Source organism: Oculina patagonica, chromosome 6, assembly GCF_052425735.1.
Source record: "Oculina patagonica isolate OP01 chromosome 6, crgOcupat, whole genome shotgun sequence".
NCBI classification, from domain to species: Eukaryota; Metazoa; Cnidaria; class Anthozoa; order Scleractinia; family Oculinidae; genus Oculina; species Oculina patagonica.
In genome coordinates, this window is record NC_135763.1 from 2,155,348 (window position 1) to 2,174,132 (window position 18,785).

The 18,785-nt window shown below is 39.9% G+C and overlaps 2 protein-coding genes across 3 annotated transcripts; one reads left to right on the forward strand and one right to left on the reverse strand.

Moving 5' to 3' along the window:
* The first annotated feature begins 970 nt into the window (after positions 1-970).
* On the forward strand, positions 971-9,128 carry LOC144656089 (peroxiredoxin-4-like). Its single transcript, XM_078516316.1, has 7 exons — positions 971-1,173; positions 2,543-2,623; positions 5,760-5,796; positions 6,080-6,196; positions 6,921-7,043; positions 7,314-7,374; positions 8,655-9,128. Exons 1-7 carry the CDS (start codon positions 1,002-1,004, stop codon positions 8,832-8,834), a joined length of 771 nt encoding a protein of 256 aa, XP_078372442.1. The 5' UTR covers positions 971-1,001; the 3' UTR covers positions 8,835-9,128.
* Positions 9,129-9,790: 662 nt separating this feature from the next.
* LOC144656085 (aldo/keto reductase slr0942-like) lies at positions 9,791-18,117 on the reverse strand. Of its 2 annotated transcripts, none has more exons than XM_078516310.1 (9): positions 18,035-18,117; positions 17,605-17,663; positions 16,157-16,339; positions 15,746-15,833; positions 14,420-14,521; positions 13,250-13,367; positions 13,057-13,113; positions 11,926-12,068; positions 9,791-11,290 (listed from the first exon to the last, which is right to left on the reverse strand). In XM_078516310.1, the coding sequence occupies exons 1-9, from the start codon at positions 18,035-18,037 to the stop codon at positions 11,072-11,074; spliced, it is 972 nt and encodes a 323-aa protein (XP_078372436.1). In that variant the 5' UTR covers positions 18,038-18,117; the 3' UTR covers positions 9,791-11,071. The 2 variants fall into 2 exon arrangements, with proteins under 2 accessions (XP_078372436.1, XP_078372437.1); XM_078516311.1 differs by lacking the exon at positions 18,035-18,117 and adding an exon at positions 17,819-17,981.
* Positions 18,118-18,785: the final 668 nt, after the last annotated feature.

Here is an 18,785-nt window from a genome sequence, read left to right on the forward strand (position 1 = left end):
GAGTGTAGTCATTCAACAGAACAAATCGATCGAGCAAGCGGAATTGCGTCACCCCGCTTGCCGTATTGCCCTGGTGGAGAGCCACAAACAGTCATTTTCAAGTCAAATGGATGACGCAGCGGCGCCACGCCTCACAGAACTGGTTGTGCGCAAAAGAAAAAAGAATCATTTGTGGTCGTGAGAAAGAGCGCAACCGAAGCCGGGCCGAAGTGAGTTCTTTTCTCGCGCGAGTTGACAGGGCTTAAAAGTCTTCAGTTTTTTCTACTTGATTCTGATCTAGTTAGTCTTCTACGCTTCAACTTGACCAAGTTAAAAAGTTCCGCTTTAGGCTTGGATTGGTTTTTCCAACAGAATCGCGCTCGGCAGCAAAAGAAAAACAAATTGTATGTATTCGAAGACAATAGAGTATCTATACGATATATTTGGCTAGTGGCAAATTAAGTTCGAGCAAAATGTGAGCAAAATTAAACAGCAGAAATGGCCACCGTAAATAAAGCCTTCCCAGCCCCTAATCAAGGTTAGTTTTGTCTGTTAAATCAAAATATTACGCCAAATTACAGAGAACATATTCCCAGTTGATGAGCCATACATTTTTAAAAGGTTGTTTAACATTTATAAGCAAAAATGTCAGTGACAATAAGGATAATTGTAAAAGTCCAGAATAACAAATTGTGCCTCTTGTGGATGTGTTTTTTTTTTTTTTTTTTTTTTTTTTTTGTTTTTGATTCAAAAAATGGCTGTACTGTCAATTAATTCAGCAGGAACTAAATTAAGCTTAAACAAGGATAATGACTAGGTAGAAAAGTTGAAAAGGCCGAATATAGATAATTTATTTTTTGCGAGCTATTTAGCCAATGTATAATTTTACGAGCAGAGCATGTACATTTTCGCGGGAATTTCACCCGCGCTCGAAAATTAAATTTCATTGGTCCACGTCAGGGAATGCCCCATTGTATTGCGCAGGCGTCATCGCTTTTAGTTCTTCTTTTCGCAAAATCAAAATGGCTCCAAGAGTCGGTACTCTCTTATTATTTCTCGTGGCTTTTATTTCTCCTCGTATTTTTGCCAACAAGGTAGATGAAGAGGAAACTTGTAGAAGATATGCTGGTGGCCAAGTTTATCCCGAAAGGACAACGATTTCCGAGCACGCGGTCCACTGGAGCAAAGCTCAAAGTAAGTTTGGTCCGTTCAAAAATTTATTTAAAAACGTGCAAATTACCACGTGTTTCAAATACAAATGAAAACTATTGCCATATTTTCCTGCAATTATCGTTTGCAAGGCAGTTAGGATTTTCAGAAGGAAAATACAGCGGAAGAGGGAGAATTGATTGTGTCGCAAATCATGCCCGAGAATTACAGGGAATTAGTTGATGCACTTGGTTTTATCTTGCCTTTTCTTCGCTGATTTGTGTCTTTGAAAATAGGAAATTGCAAAGACAAAGATTTCAAAGCCAACATTCGTTGTTTATTCCGTCTTTAAAGTACTTAACAATCAAAGCTAACCGTCGAGTGATGTTGATGTTCGCTTTTATTTGCAAACCACTGACTCGGAACGCATGGCGCTGAATATATTTTGACTCGGTCTTTTGTTTGTGTCTTTTGTTGGTCGAACGCTCGGGTTTTCAGAGCTAACTCTGACGCGATGTTGAGTTAACTTTGGTGGTCGATCAACACAAAATCATAAAGTGCGGTTACTTATCGAAGGATTTCTTATTTCAACTATTTAAGAAATATTTTATGCTAGGAAAGTGAGATAGATTTTATAAGTGCTTTTAGTACCGTTGATTTAGGCCTCTGGATTTTGCAAGTGAGTCAAAGCAGAATTAATTATGCTAAAGCAACAGCTGGGGAAAATGGTAAATTTTTAACTACAGCTGACCTCTGCATTTGTGAGTGTAAATTAAAATGACTCTAAGTTATGCTATGGTGTTATTTTTTAAAGTTAATTAAATTTGTTAATATACCCCAAATCAAGGGTAGAATTTACATTTTGGTCGTTAAGCTAGTGCAGCATAAAATAAAATGTAAGAAGTTTGTTTGTAAATGAGATCAATGTCTCAGGCCCGAGGACTCTTAAGGATGCACCTGAAGATCAGTGACATTATGTTCTTAGAGAGTTTTAACCTTTTCTTAAGAGTATTTAGTAATTAAATATGAAGGTCATAATTTATGAAGAAAATACAGAAATACCGGTACATGTACTGTACAGCTAAGCCGTGTGGTTGTACTGCAGTGAGATAATTATTAATATATGGCTATCTGTGAGTGAGCAAGATGAAGCAAATACTGTATTGTGATAGGCTACCCAAGCAGGCAAGATAGGGCCTATCTTATCTTGGTATTCTTTATGTGTGAGGTCAATATATGGCTGGATATTGGCCTCATTCCTTTTTGCACAATTATACATGTAGACCTCGCCTGTGTCTCGGGTCACATATTAGACGCAGATAAAAATAATAGAATCTCATCCAACATCCAGCCATCTTGTCCTAACGCTTACTGCAGTAAGACATAATGATGACTGAAATCTCTTTCTGAACAGTTTCCAAGCCAGCACCACACTGGGAAGGGACAGCTGTAGTAAATGGAGAATTTAAAGAACTGAAGATAACTGATTTCAAAGGTGAGCTGGCAGCAAAAGCTGATCAAAATAATTTATTTTTTTTTTTTGCAATAGAACCTGAAATCTCTGCCTCAGGATCAGAGAAAAAACATTATCTGTTCAGTGATAGCGAATATTTTGGAGCAACTGCAGAATACCCCGCATCTCAAGCTACACGATGCAGCCAACTACTCGGCTACGCATTAACGTCAACAAAATTTATTCATAGCTCTCGAAGTTTACTAGGAAAGTGGCTACGCGTCTACGCAGTCAAAATTTATTCATAGCCCTCGAAGTTTACTTGAAAAGTGGCTACGCGTCTACGCAGTCGAAATTTATTCATAGCTCGTGAAGTTTACTAGTAAAGTGGCTACGCGTCTACGCAGTCAAAATTTTTCACAACACTCGAAATTCACTCACGAACGTTTGTCTATGCCATCAAGCAAATAAAACTATTTGTGTTTCAAAATTGTGACGAACAACGAGAAACTACAGAGTTAATAACACAGTGAATCGATAATTGTCAAAATCTTACCTCGTCCTGTTTCGTATAAAATGAATGTTGTTGAATGGCAATAGCTTTCGACCTTCGAACAAACGGCTTTAGCCTGAGTTAGTTTCAGTGTGCTTCCCTTACAAACAAATAAGAGCTAACCGCAAGCAAACCAGAGTGGAACTAACCGCAAGCAAACCGGAGTGGAACTAACCGCAAGCAAACCAGAGTGGAACTAACCGCAAGCAAACCGGAGTGGAACTAACCGCAAGCAAACCGGAGTGGAACTAACCGCAAGCAAACCGGAGTGGAACTAATCGCAAGCAAACCAGAGTGGAACTAACCGCAAGCAAACCGAATTGAAACTAACCGCAAGCAAACAACAGTAGAACTAACCGCAAGCAAACCGAAGTGGAACTAACTGCAAGCAAACCGGAGTGAAACTAACTGCAAGCAAACTAAAGCGGAACTCACCCAGTGTTGGAAACTAAAATTTCGGAGCACTCGCCATCTGGGCGAGTGACCTTCAAATTACACTCGTCCAGATCAGTTTTCACTTGCCCAGGATCCTAAAGAGAAAATTTAGCCCCCCTCCGCCCACTTATAAAATGTACAACTTAATTTTTAATCATGTTCTATCATGTTCTTTGCTACCGTGGTGGTCGATCGCGATACAGACTGAAATTTATTTCTTCAACTAAAAATCAACAAAAATAGACCTTACTCCACGATAAAAACACGAGCACACTTACTTCAAAAGTTGAAATGAAGTTTTATTTGATACGTATTCCTAAATTCCTGTAGTTTGTGTTGAAACTGTACAGAAAAAGAGGCGGGAAAATAGCCATCTTGCCTTGTTTCGCGGCTCGGTAGACGAGTCAGTTTATTTATGACCAGAGGTATTACTTTCTATAAGCAAGTCCACTGATCATGTAAAAATCACCAAACGGAAGCCATTTTTGTCTTTTCACGAACGCAAACACAACCTTGTCTGCCTTGTTGGAGATTTTAAAATGTTGGAAAGCTATCGGCTTGTAGATAGAGTAGATTATTGTAAAGTGGAAAGTAAAAGGTAACTCTTATTTTGAATAATTTATTGAAAATCATACTCGCCAAACCGGGCGAGTGATCCGTGATTTGTACTCGCCCGACTGTTTTCACACTCGCCTGGGCGAGTGGGCGAGCGCTAATTTCCAACCCTGCTCACCGCAAAATACACCCGACAAAAATTTAGTCAGCGATTAAAAACACGTTGACGAGTGAGAAAATTGTTCTTACTACTTTTGCTCTCAGTACTAGCGTTTGATCGGACGGTCCGCGTAGCCATTTTCGGTGGCTACGCGGAACAGCTTTAGTTGCGGGGTATTCTGCAGTTTAGCCAATATTTTAATAATACAATATTAGCAACACTGCATTCATATTAAAGTTCTCTGTTGTATTTGGTGCTATCACAACAATAGTACCCTGAGATCAGAGGAAATCAAACTGAAAGTCAAGAAGCAGCCATTGTTTAACTGTCTGCCATGAAAAAAGTAAAGAAAAAGTAAAGAAGCTATGTAGTATACTATACATCCATCATTAAAATACAACAGGCATTTGTGAATAGACGAAATATGTCGGATGCATGAGACAAACAAAGGCAAAGGTTCTCAGCATATTCTTTCTTTTAAGAACAACAACATGTATCAATTTTTTACTAAACATCTAGAAATTGTACATTGTACAAAATTAATGACAGTAACAGTTTGTATTAAATTATGGATGAAAAACATCTCTGGCCATGCGTGACACTTGGTTGCTAATGTAAGGACTGATACTCTTGACAAGAAATATCAAAAAGTGCCATAATTAAAAATGTTACTTGGAACACAGATGAATTGTGCACGTACTTCTTTACACACACATGCTTTCAACTTACGTAGCTACAAACAGTGCGTATTATAACTGTTACAGTTTTTTTATTCACACTGATAAAGGGTAATATCAGGGCTTGGGACTAACTTTTTAACTTACTGGTTTACTGTCTAGTGACATATCAGATATTTTACTAGCCAAAAATAATTTTTTACTAGTCAGGTATATTGATTTAATGATAATGATAATGAATTTATATAGCGCATTTTTCATGTGTTTATGTTCAAATGCACTGTACACCAGACCACAACACCGGGAGCTTCGTGCCCTACTCTTTTCGAATAGTGTGTGGGTTCTTTAACGTCCCCTGTTATAAGACTGAAGATACAGGAGACGGGACCTACGGTTTTATCGTCCTTTTCCGAGAAGACTAGAATGTCTAACCATTTGCAGATGTAATTACAAAGGCAGCACATTCTCCTCAGTTATTTCTATCAAGAACAGTTGACTTTTTCAAGTTTTTCACTAGCCAAATGGCTAGTAGGAATGCTAAACCTGGTAGCCAAAACCTAAATTTTAGTAGCCTTTGGCTAGTTGGCTACCGTTAGTCTCGAGCCCTGAATATAAATAAAACGTGAGTTCCAAGTAAAATTTTATGGCACGTTTTGATATTTATTGTCTAGAATATCAGTCCTAACAATAGTTTATATTATACTATTTCTAATTCTTTTTCTGGCCCTTAGTGAATACTGAAATCAGTACCTTTCAACTTGATGTTTATTCCATTTGTTTTCAATTTTTCTTTGACAGGGAAATATCTGGTGTTCTTTTTCTATCCTCTTGACTTGTAAGTGTATTGTATGTGTACCTGTACATGTATTTTTAGGCTTGTCTCTAATATCTTGATTGCATTGGCTTGCAGTATTTTTTGTTGTTTTAGATACTGTAATATTAAATTGATAGAAATTAAATTAAGAAATCTAGTTTGTAAGTACATTCCCCAATCAGGGGGAGTAGCTACAAAAAAGGCTTTAAAAGAGCAAATCTGTCGAGCCTCTAGTCTCTATACAAACTGTACATATTTTTGTGTACTTGCACTTACTTTAGTAACATTCTTTTTTTATCTGCAGTACTTTTGTTTGTCCAACGGAGATCATTGCCTTTAGCGACAGAATTGAAGAGTTCCGTGCAATCAACACAGAGGTGGTCGGTTGCTCAGTAGATTCAGTTTTTACTCATTTAGCTTGGTAAGTACATCTTGAGTAAATGTTGTTTGTCTTTTAATACCAAGAAAGGTTTATTTTTATGATCAATGGTGATACAAGTAAAATTTTGTTGTTATATCTCTCAACAAATTGTGACATTTTGGCTCCAGTGATTATGTACAACAAACTCCAAATCAAACCAAGCTCTGGAAATAAATTGCTATAATCAACATTGAAATTTAAGTTGTGTGCATTTATGTTGTGTACCAAATATGCCGTGCTTAAGCTTTCCTGACCATTCTGATTTTAATTTTTCTTCGGCATGGAATAAATTTACAGTTGAGCCTCCATCAGCCACCCTAGAGCAGAATTATCTTGCTGTTGTAGAGAGGGTTTAGTAAGAGTAAAAAACAATAAATTGGCATGCAGTTGGGACAAAAAATCGTGGCTTTTATAAAGAGGTGGCCATATCATTGCATTATTTTTAGAGGTTTGACTGACTATTCATTTGTTTACTGGGAAATCATTTTAAGTCATGAAATTTTTTCTTTTGCTGCATTTTCATGGGTTTCATTTCTTTTTGTTCACTGGGAAATCATTTTAAGTCATGAAATTTCTTCTTTTGCTGCATTTTCATGGGTTTCATTTCCCTGTTAGGCTGCATCAAACTCATTGTTTTCAGTTGAACCCATAGGCATGACACCTTTGAGCAGTTTTTTTTTTTTTGAAAACCCTAAAATTGTTCTTCGATTCTTTCCAACTCTAGGATCAACACTCCAAGGAAAGAGGGTGGTCTGGGAAAGCTTAAGTATCCCCTGTTATCTGACATGAACCATCAAATTGCTAAAGATTATGGAGTACTACTTGAAAACGAAGGTCACACTTTAAGGTGAGGACTTCTGTTCATTGTATATAAGTGTTTGCTGGCCCAATATTGTCCTAAATGATCTTGCACATTGCTGCTTACAAAACGAAAAGTTGTGTAGTGTTACTGTTTATGTTTACAAGTCATGCTGTGATTTGAATGCTTGTCTTGTTGTTCATGACACTTTCCTGGCAGCCCACCGACATTTAGGAGTTTTGTATTCCTGTTCCAAATGTCTCATCTCATATTGATGAGAAAAGTTTTTAAATTGTCTGTTGTTTTATTTTATTTCAGAGGTCTTTTTATAATTGATGACAAAGGGACTCTACGCCAAATTACCATGAACGACCTGCCAGTAAGTGATGCTGTAGCGTTTATGGCAACCAATCTGGATTCATTAAGGAACAAGCTAGAGTAAACTGTACCTAATTGGTACATGTTGTTCAATAAGGGCAGTAAGCGTAGTCCCTGAAAGGGACTCATCCCCATGACTTTTGCACTTGCCAATGTGAGAACACCAACTAGCATGACATTATTCACAAGAAAATGGGCATCTATACTTGCAAGAGGAGGCGCGGTGGCCTAATGGTTAGCGTGCTCGACTCCGAGTCGAACGGCCCAGGTTCGAGGCCTGGCCGGGGCGCTGCGTTGTGTTCTTAGGCAAGACACTTTACTCTCACAGTGCCTCTCTCCACCCAGGTGTATAAATGGGTACCGGTGAATTTACTGCTGGGGGGTAACCCTGCGATGGACTAGCATCCCATCCAGGAGGGAGTAGCAATACTCCTAGTCGCTTAATGCTACGGAAACCGGGATAAGCTCCGGTTGTATGGGCCACTTGGCTTGGACACAGACTTTCTTCTATACATGCAAGAAGTACATAATGGCAGCAACACTAATACTAAGGACCAAACATCCACATATATTTTTGAAGCCAAATGGGTCTATTGCATTTATAGTCCCATACAATACTTGTAACTAAGTGCAAGATATATTACAGAAAAATTGAAAAATTAGGTAAAATTTTTTCAAACATTCAAACTGTCTTCAAATCTCACACTTTATTATCAGTGGTCTAGAAATTGGAAGCCTCGCTCTTTCTATTTCTGGCACCCGGTGGCACAAAATTGAATTTTGTGCCACCTTTTTTTAAGTTTGCCATGGCCCCTGATATGTTCATGTTTTGACACCTGTCCCAGAATCCCAGTCATTCTTGTCCCCACAGCTGCTTGTCCTCCTAAGCCAGCTGAGCCTGGGGCACGGGGAACAAGTGGCTCTGGGGACACACGATTTGATTGGCTAGATCTTCAACAAGGGAAAATTTAAATTGAGCAAATCAAATCAACCGTTTAAAAATCCCTTTGTTGTAAGGGATTTTACTACAGTTGATTTGACTGGCTAGATTTAAATTTCCTTTGTTGAATATCTGGCCAATCAAATCATGTGTCCCCAAAGCCACTAAGCCCCAGACTTATGCCGCGCTAAGAGGGATCAGTGGCTCAGGGGACGAGAATGAATCCCAGTCCTCAGCACTAATCTGGTGTACAGTTTTCGTACTTTCGCTGGAGTGCAGGTTTCTTAAAAAACAACAATTCTGGCCCACTAATAGTAACGTCCGTTGTTTTCCGTCTCCAGGTGGGCCGATCAGTCGACGAGACACTGCGTTTAGTCCAGGCCTTCCAATATACTGACAAACACGGTGAGGTTTGTCCAGCCGGCTGGAAGCCTGGTAAAGAGACGATCATCCCTGATCCAACAGAAAAGAAGAAGTACTTTGCCAAACAAACTGAAAAAGGAGAAGCAGAGGAGTTATAGACATTACAAAACAATAACATTGAAATAAACAATTTAGACTTGCCACAAGACTTGTAGCCGACCTGTCACTTTGTTATGATCAGTTCTCTTTCAGACAGCTATTAGATAATTTGGAAAAAAAAACTAGACACATTATTGTTCGAGTCGAAACGTTTTATTTAAAGCCTCGTGTCTGTAACTTGTTAAATTTGTTTCAGCGCGGCTTAAGACCTGATGCTGCATTCACCTTCACCTGTACATGTGTTGTAAAATGTACAATTTCACACTTCAATTAAAGATCGCCATTTTGCTGTGCGCTTAGTAGCTAGTACTTCCTGATTGAAAATTAGACGAAAGGAAAATTAAAAAATGTTGAAAACTGGGTGGAGACAGAGGATATGAAGCAGGAAAAGACATGGGAGCTAGCATACATAGCAAGCTGAAGACTGAAGAGTTCCCCGCTTTTAGTCAGACTCTCGCCCCATTTTTCGCGCGGCTATAATGCGGGAAACTCAGTGGTTCAGGAACACTGTCTACGCAGGCTACATCCAATCGAGCCGGTTGTACATTTTTTTTGAATGGAGCATGTGTAGTAAAAATGTATACTGAGCCGCAAAACGGTCTTGGTATTTGTGTGGTGTTTGGCGTCAACCTACTAACACACAAAAAAAAAACTGCCTGCGTATCTCAGTAGCAGGTGCCAATAGCCAATTTTCCTGGCTCTACACAAATGGCTGACGCTAGTTCATTTATTGCTTGTTTAATATTCGAAACTTAATTATGACGGCGCACCAGCGGGTTCCTCTGCCATCATAAATGTTTGTGTTTCGTTGTTTTTCTCGTGTACGTGTGCAGAGTTTATATTAAGAAGGTACACCAGGGGGTGGGCTGGCATGAATTGAGGGGGGGGATCATGAAAACTTCAGGATGTTCTGAGGGGGGGGGGGGGTCTCCTTCAAATGTTGCAGACAAAGAGGTGGGCGAACTGTTTTCTTATTATTAACACTTCTATTCAAATGCAGTATTAATGTCAATACAAAAAACAGTCTTGATTTCGTAAAAATGATGTTGCAATGTTGTGCCCAGATCATGTTTGGAGGAATATAACTGGCAACAGGGGAGTTTCCTTCGTATTGTTTTCGCTCTCCGAGGACACTGAGCTACTAGTTGCGATAACATTGCTTCTTAGTAATGAAAAGATGGACATTTTTACTTAAAGCTTTGTTTTGGAAAAGTGGGAAATGCATAAAAAGCGGACAATTTTGACGTGCAAATATTTTCGATAAAAAGATAACAATACCAGCATTTTGTGGGAAAAAAGGGTACCTTTTTTCAACTTTCAACCTTTTCGACTAGCATTATCAAAAAAGATAACAATTTCGCATTTTGTCCGGTGAAAAATGAATTCAGAAACTTGATTTTCAGCTGTTTTCAACAATGAGAATTAACCTTTTTATAAAAAAGTAGAATTGCCGAAACCTTTCACTGATTGGTCTCTTAGGAACCACTCAAGCAACCCTTTTTATGCACTTGTGAACTGGTTCTTTGCAAGACACGGTCACGTGACTTTGTCAGACATAAAGGTAGACCGGACAGGTTGTAGTCAAACGAATTGCAGTCAGATCGCCCCATGCTTACTACAGATCGGTCAAGATGATCGAGTACTCTGTTTTCGCTCGCAACTTTCGATTGCTCCGTGTTTTAACTTTATAGTGTATTAAAAGTGTAAAGTATTACTTTATACAACTGATTATAATTATTTAAGTTTCGCTCGTAATTTTCGAGCGCTCCAATTAGTAAAAGTGAACTGTATTGTTTGATTCAGATACAGACCAGCGTTTGGCGATGGAGTGATCTGACTTCGGTTGGGAGCGATCTGACGATAGTACGGCAGTGGTTTAAACAAAAAAAAGCTGCTAATAACTTAAACTTAACATAATATATGAATTTAGTTCGGCACGACAAGAGCAAACGTTTGAAATTAAGTCGCGCTACTGCCGTGCTATATGATGGTTTCAAACGTCGTTCTATCTCCGTGCTTAAGTCGATTTAGTTCGGCACGGCAGTAGCACGACGTTTGGAACAAGCCTAACATGTTCTGGATTTTGCTACAAAGTTCAATATTTATACTACACCGGTGCGACAGCATTTACGGCAATATGTCTTCTCTTTGTTGTATAATTCTGAGAAAGAGAGCGTGAACACCGATATTCATGTAAACGGACGTTACAAATAATAAAAGTAATTTTTTAGTTGTTCTATTCTTCGCCGTCCCAGAAATCTTTTGGAATTTCTTCTGGCTTGTACATCCACGTGTAAGTAACATATCGATGATGTATTCCAATGTTCTCAATCGCCTTCATGTCATCTTCGTCTAGGTTTACATGAAGTGCTTCTAGATTCTCTTTGATGTGATTTTCAGAGACAGCTTTTGGGAGGACTGGAGTTCCACGCTTAATACCCCAAGCTAGATTGATCTATGATTAGAATATTGACAGAAAGACTTCAGAAATAAGACGATGTAACAAATTAAACTCCGACAGTTTTAACTAGTTATAGGAAAGAAGATTAAAATTAAGCAAGGTTTCTACACGCAAATAAATAAATAAATCTAGACGTAGTTAATTCGCTGTTTATGAATGTAACAATTTTTGCGTGTTCCTGAAACCGTTAACAAAACACTTTCTGGCGTATTGTAAACCAAATATCGATATATATCATGACCACCTAATGGTACCTAATCGTCCTCTTTCCATGGGGAGGCTGCCGGCAAAGGTTCTAAAAGTTCGTTTTGTTTTCTTTGTTTTTTTTTTTTACCGTTTCCAATATTACCCATCCTACTGTAAATGGGAATTTAACGAGCTTCTTATGAATGCAGTTGGGGCATTTTTTTTCTCAAAACAATTGTAGTGAGAAGGGAAATCACTTCCAAGCATAAAGCGCATGTTACAAGGTCACTTGCCTCGCGGGCGCGCATTTACACTCTTTCCAGGCCCTTCAAGTTTTCGAAAGCCGCGAAGGAATACACATAAAATAGGAGTGGTTTGTTATGTAGTGTAGACCCTTTATGTACAAGTATCACTCGGTTTGTTTTAAGGCTCTCGGTCCTTACCAAAGCAGTGGAAGTGCCGTGTTTTTCCGCAACTGTTTTTAGCACTGGATTTCCCAACACAACTGGCTCTAGCAACTTGTCAGGAAACATAATTGCTGGTCTGTCCGGTGATCCCAGTGGCGAATAAGCTGTTACAGCAATGCCTTAAAATTATTAACACATACAAATGTTATCAACAAATCACTCCATGAAATGTAAAGCGTTCAGGCTAGCCTTGCTAAATTCTCTCTGTGCGCTAAATAGTTAACCCATTGATTCGCTTAGTCATTACCCTGGACAATAGACCATTTTTGTATTCTCGGTATTGGGCTAGAACTAGCATGCAATGCTGGCTACATTCTCGTCCCCATAGCCCTTTCGGTCCTTTCGTTTCTCTTAGCCGACTTGGCACGAAAAAACAGAGGGCTGTCCAAATGGAGGCGCTCCATTTGGAATTTTTTGATTGGGTGTTTAGAACAAAGAATTCCTAAACGGAAGTCGAAAACGTAACGACTCTCTCATACATTCTTTTAAAACGTCATGACTGCATACATGAAGACCGGAAGTCCAAGAATCTAGGACTGGAAATCTTGTGTCCCCAGAGCCCTTCGATTTCTCGTGCCAAGGCCCAGCCGGCTAAGAGAAACGAAAGGGCTATGGGGACGAGAATGTACTGGCTAATGCAAAGGAATATAATTAAAAAGAGCGTCATGCAATTTGTATTTAAAAAGATTACACGCATATTAGCCTCCATTGTAAGCTAGTTCCAGTCCAATACCGAGAGCATGAAAATGGTCGATTGGTTGGATTCCGACTTTTAAGCTCGTAGGTTGAAAATGTGAAAAATTCTGTTGAAATCTATTGAGCAGAGCTTTGTAAATATTAATGAGGTTCAAACTTTTAAGCCTTTGGAAGAAACCCCAGTGTGTGACCATTCAAATGAAAGCTCTTGAGCAGTACTTTCATGTGGTACTGGTAATTATGCTGTACTATGTGGTTCTAACTTTTACTTCTGTGGATGAATCTCTTGTGTGTGGTCATATATATGAAAGCTATTGAAGCTTAGTCAGTAGAATCACTGCAGATCTTGTGCATGAACCATTTTGAAGTATAATTATAACTATTATATCGAGCACTGTTTTTTCCCTTTACCTTTACTTTTGCAGTAGGCTATGAGCTTTTCTTGTGGTAAATACGGATGAAGTTCCACTGTCAAAAAAGACAAAACGGGAAGCACGCATTCACAGTCTCCGTACATAACTAAATATATGTATAGAACGTTCTTCAATACAAAACTTTCAAAACATAACACCAACTTTTCAACCCTGAAAACCTATGTGCATACCTTGATTACAAGCTGGTACTATCTTGGCAGTTTTAAGAAGAGTTTTTGTCTTCTTTGCAGTGAAGTTTGATATTCCGATGGCTTTACAAAGACCCTTATCGACAAGCTTCTCCATTGCCTGTATTAAAACAAAAACAACGAAACATCAGCTTATGTGACGTTCTTGCTTGCAATGCTCGGCCAGTCGCATACCACCTAAAAACTGCTAGTTATGATTATTTTAAAACGTTACGTATAAAATTTATCAAGATAAAAAGCCTAAAATTTACAAGAAATACAATAAAAGAAACTTCGGACGCCGTTTCTCCTTTGGCAACTCTTCCTCCACCACCGAGAGAGACGCGCATAAAGGGTCATAAAGGCCTTGCCGTATGGAGTTGCAGTGAGACGCAAGTTTTCAACTTGCGTTTATTTGCGACTCCGTTTGACCAGGACTTGCGTGCACTTGCGTTGACTTGCGTTGACTTGCGTTCACTTTAATCGGGATCAAAATAATTTGCGCAAAAGTCGGCGCAAGTTTTTCACCGTTCGGTCACCCAGCGCAAGTCAACACAAGCCTTGTTGTTTACCTCAAGTACTGAATTGTATCCGAATTGTAGCCCATGCGGTAGCACTGAAATGTTCTTTTTTTAATGACAACTTGCGTGCACTTGTGAGTAATGGTGGATTTCCACTGACGCGTAATTTTTTACGTGCGTAAAAAAATTAGAGACAATGTATGAACGGCTTGCGTACACGTTTACGCAGGCCGTTCATACATTGTCTCTAATTTTTTTCACGCACGTAAAAATTTACGCGTCAGTGGAAATCCACCATAAGCTTGCGAGTCCGTTTGACCACACAATGTTAGTTTTCACAAAAGTGCAACTTGGGCCATAACTTGCGACAATTTGCGCCTCCATTTGGACAGGCAGAAATTCCGTGATTGACGGTGACTCATTAAAAAAAGTTTAACCAATAACATCCGCTAACATGGATACCGTAAAATAGTTTTACGTCATCACGAATGGGTCTTGCGAAGTTGTACGTCATCAAGGATAGTAACTGCGTCATCACAGGTAGCTGAAGGAGGGCCTCGTCACTCGGTATGGAATTTTTCACATTGCATGTCAGACATCTCTCGAGACTAAAGAAGTGAGGGTTTTGAAGACAGACGTATGTTATAACTACCTTCCAAGTTTTTGCTATTCCTTTAGGTGAATATCCAATCACGCCACCTGCAATACATCTGGGAAATAGTACATCTTTCTTAAACGCACAAGGTAAATTGATCTAAACAAAAGCAAGAGAAAAAAAGTACAATCTGGCTCTCATACTTGAACTGATGGTAAATCTCAACCCTTGCCAGCCGCTGGCTCTGAATCAGGTAACACTATTTACTCAGATCCATACTACCGTATAAGGAATGAAGCGGAGGAGTGGGGGGAGGGGGGAGGGGGAGGGGTGGGAGTGGAGCGGAAACAAAAACTTCTCACTCCTGTTGTACACCCGTAGTTCGGAATAATCACTACTCTGCACGTAAGCCTTCTCTCGTCCTACCTTACTGGTCGTCGCGTTTTTATTACTTTGTTGACAAAGCTTATCGTTTTAAAACAGAGTAAAACGAACTGATTCAGGTGGGAGATAAAATTGGACTGGTCTGAAAACAAATGTACCATAAGGTAAGCGCGCCGTGGCCTATTGGTAAGTGCGCTGGGGCGCGGGGCACTGCGTTGTGTTCTTGGGCAAGATACTTTACTCTCATAGTTCCTCTCTTCACCCAGGTGTATAAATGGGTACCGGCGAATTTACTGCTGGGGGTAACCCTGCAATGGACTAGCATCCTATCCAGGGGGAGTAGAAACACTCCTAGTCGCTTCATGCTATGGAAACCGGAAAAAACCTCCGGTCTGACGGGCCACTAGGCTCCAACGCAGACTTCAATTAGTTTCAAAAGCCACGTCCCTCGTTACTTTTGAAATTTCGCAGCTTTTTTTCTACCGCTACTTTTGCTCAGGGTCGCAACTTTCGTGTAGCTAAAACGTATACCATATGTGGGTCGATCCATCTATTGAAATAAAATAAAAATATCATTTTGATACAGCTTGCTGTATCTGTTATTTCCATTGTTTCTCATGAACAAGTCAAGTTGCGTTGGAGGTCGTTAGTTTTGAGATTTACTAACTTGCGTAACAGGCGTATTAAAGTGTGTGGGGAGGGAGGGAGAGAATTGCAGGCGTGAGGGAGAAAAAAAAGGAACGGAAAAGAAGGGGGGGGGGAGGGAACACATTCCTTTCCCCTCCTTCTAGTCCCCTTTCTCCGTTTTCTCCCCGAATTTTCTCCCTCCCTTGCCCCTAATACGCCTGCTACGTAGGCAAGACATTTACTAACAACCGAGAAATTTTATTGCTATTTTCTGAGCTTTACAGTATCAGTTTTAAACAGAGCTAAGTACAAATCTACTACGCAGTAAAACAAAAACCTCTAGAGATAAAACAATACAACTTGAATCGTTACCAGGTACAGGTCCAGATAATCCAGCTGTAAATTTCTCAGTGTCTCCTGACAAGCTGGCAACACATCCTCAGGCGCATGACAGTTACACCTTCGATAGAGATAATAATAAATAGAATGCTAGCAAAAGGGTTCCGCTTCAAGCGATTGTGATTATCTGGAGCGGTTTTATGACAAGCATAAAACCAAAACCAAAGTAATCTCATCTGACCAATCACAGCGCACCAAAATACCGCAAAGGACCAATCAGAGCTCAGTAAACCTTGTTCTGTTCTGCAGACTATAAAGATACCGCACCTGTCACCACAGAGTTAGCCTGCGAACGCATCGCTCTTCTCGTTGCTCCTGGCTGCTTTGGGCAAAGCGGCCGTGAGCTGCGAGAAGCGGCCGTATTCGCAGGCTACGAATACGTACCACAGTTTTGATGTGATGAAGACATCTTCCCTTTTCAACTTTCCTTCTTTAAAGACCTCCGCCAATGCTTCGCCAATTTCATCTTCGTTTCCATACGCCTGAGCACAGTCAATGTGCCTGTACCCATACTGCAGTGCAAGCCTCACAGCTTTACCAACCTCGCCCTTATTGGATTTCCATGTCCTTTAATTGAAATTTGCGGTCAAGTTAGAAGTTGATTAAATATCATTTGTCACGGTTAGCCTTAAGTTTTAAGTTCGGTTCTCCAATGTTCCTGTTTGGTTTTAGCCTGCGTAGCAGGTTTAAAAGGGGGAAGGGGGGGGGGGGTGGTAGAAGGAGGATTGAGGGAATTCGAGGAGTGAAACCAGAGGGGAGGGGGAGGGGAGAAGGGAAGGGAACCTTCTTTCCCCCCTCCCTTCTTCCCCTTTTCCCCTCCCCCCTTTTACGCCTAGTTTGGTTTACATCATCTTTTTTGGCGTTTTTCTTCCCATCTTAAACTGTGTTTTGGCATTTTCGTTCACTTAAAGATGTCTTTACATTGAAGAAAAATCCCCAAGAATGGAATGAAGACGTCCTTGGCACATAAAATTCCATCCAACGAGTAGTAAACATTGGATTCATTACCAGGGAGGGAGGGGGGGGGGTACTCCGGCTTGTAAATGACGGGGATGATCGAAGGATTTTTTTGGGTTTGAAATTTTCGATTCCGGGATTTTTTTGGGTTGGAAAATTTGGCAAGTATTTTTTTGGGTGACTTGATTAATATAGGGGATTTTTATGGGTATTAAAAACAACTGAAGTGCCTTGGCGTATTTATGTTATAATGAATAAATAAACACAAGCGTTCAATTTTTAATGGTTTTCTTTGCGTTATATTATTGCCCCTCCTAGCAATTTAGGGGTAATTTGACAAGGGATTTTCTTTTTTTTTTTTTTTTTTTGGGGGGGGGGGGGTTATTTTTGGTCTAGGGATTTTTTTGGGTAATGTCGGAAGACTTAGGGATTTTTTTGGGTCCTGAGTTTTGCCTTCATTCGATCATCCCCGTCATTTAAAAGCCGGAGTACCTCCCCTGGGTAGTCATTGCAGACTTTCATCAGCGAGTATTAAAGTTGCACAGGCTGCAGAATCTTGCAAATAAAGCAGGATTTTGCCGACAAAATGAAGAAATCATCATTCTGCCTGCCAGATTTTGAAATTTGAAGATTTTGCCAAAACGTGAGTCTTTAAGATTAGCTGGGCAAGTCACACTATTGGCGTATTAGAGTAGTAGCAGTCAACTCCTCATCATTACAAACAACGGTGTGTCACGCTATTGTTCAGTAACGGTGTCATCAGAAAAGAGTTGGGAACGAGTTGGCGAGATACTGTCAACAAATGAAATACCTGACGTCCAAGTCGTCCATGATCAGACAATATTTGAGCTTTGTAAATAAATTACATGACTTACCCCAAACCAATAGAAGGCATAAGTGCTCCATTGTTAAGCTTCACTGCATCGACAGCTGCCTATGGAAATGAGTAAGCGAATTGAAAGCGATTTTATTACACATCAATTTGACTTTCTTAATATTTGTCTTCGTTGATAAGGTTTGTTTTCAGTGTTTTCGGTCTATTAATTAGCTGGCTATCTAAAGAGCACTAGAAAGGACAGCTAGCAGCACCGTTTGATTATTTCTCGCTGGTTATTTGTATTCCAGCTCCCTCGGTATCTGAAGTGCTTATTCTATCAAACACGGGCGATTCAAGGGCGAACAAATGTTAGTCTCTTCCCGGCAGAAAGTGAAATAAGCTCTGCAGTGAATGTACGTAATGGATCTTGAAATAAAACAAAATAACGTGTAGCAAGAAATATGTTTTGTTTCTCTCAGTGCACTTACCATCGAGTAGCAAGTTTCGTGATCTACGTTGTAAATCGGATGTGGAGCCGGGATGTGGAGTCAATACCATTGATTGTGTCACGCAAGCTTAACATAAACAACCACAGTATTGGAGTTCATGCTAAGTGATGTGACTATTCGGAAGCAGGATATAAGTTTTTGTGTGGAACTTTACATTAGAACGAGTAGCAGACTGAGACAACTGCAAATGATAATAAACCAGCTTCAAAGTATTTAAACACGCCACATCTGATCACGAGAGGGGAAGGGGCTTGATTTACGCTTTTATTGTATTCACTTTTGCGATGCTAAGCCTCCAACACATTAGCGTTGCGTGACGTCCCAAAAAGCGGCTGCGAAGGAGACGACCAACACATGCGCTCTTTAGCAGACGGATGTATCTCCGTCTGCGTTCGGCAGGCTACTCTTTTGGCACGTCACGCAATCTTTTCTCCCAAAAGAAAGTCTGTGGGGTGGGCGGCTGTTTGTTCAGATTATGGTAATGAATATATAACAATTAAAAAAAAAATTAAAATGTGAACATTCTTTTCACTTCCGGTCTGAGATGGGGTAACTTATTTGAGCTTTTCTAACTTTGAGATGGGAAAAGGGTTTAACCCCAGCGGGGCCCCACCCAAGTTTTCCAAATCCTTCTCCCAGATGTTATCGCTTTGTCTCCAAGTAACAAGTCAATTTACCTTTGATACCACTACTTTCGGTCCGGAGAGTCGCAACTTTTGAGGAATCGTTT

Bases quoted from the DNA above. Each gene is read 5' to 3' on its own strand.
- LOC144656089 (XM_078516316.1), top strand. From the start codon at position 1,002: ATGGCTCCAAGAGTCGGTACTCTCTTATTATTTCTCGTGGCTTTTATT. The intron at 1,174-2,542 runs GTAAGTTTGGTC...CTTTCTGAACAG, and splicing joins CCACTGGAGCAAAGCTCAAA to TTTCCAAGCCAGCACCACAC. The intron at 7,375-8,654 runs GTAAGTGATGCT...TTCCGTCTCCAG, and splicing joins TTACCATGAACGACCTGCCA to GTGGGCCGATCAGTCGACGA.
- LOC144656085 (XM_078516310.1), bottom strand. The intron at 13,368-14,419 runs GTAGTTATAACA...GTTTTAATACAG, and splicing joins GAATAGCAAAAACTTGGAAG to GCAATGGAGAAGCTTGTCGA. The intron at 12,069-13,056 runs GTAAAGGGAAAA...AATAATTTTAAG, and splicing joins AGCCTACTGCAAAAGTAAAG to GCATTGCTGTAACAGCTTAT.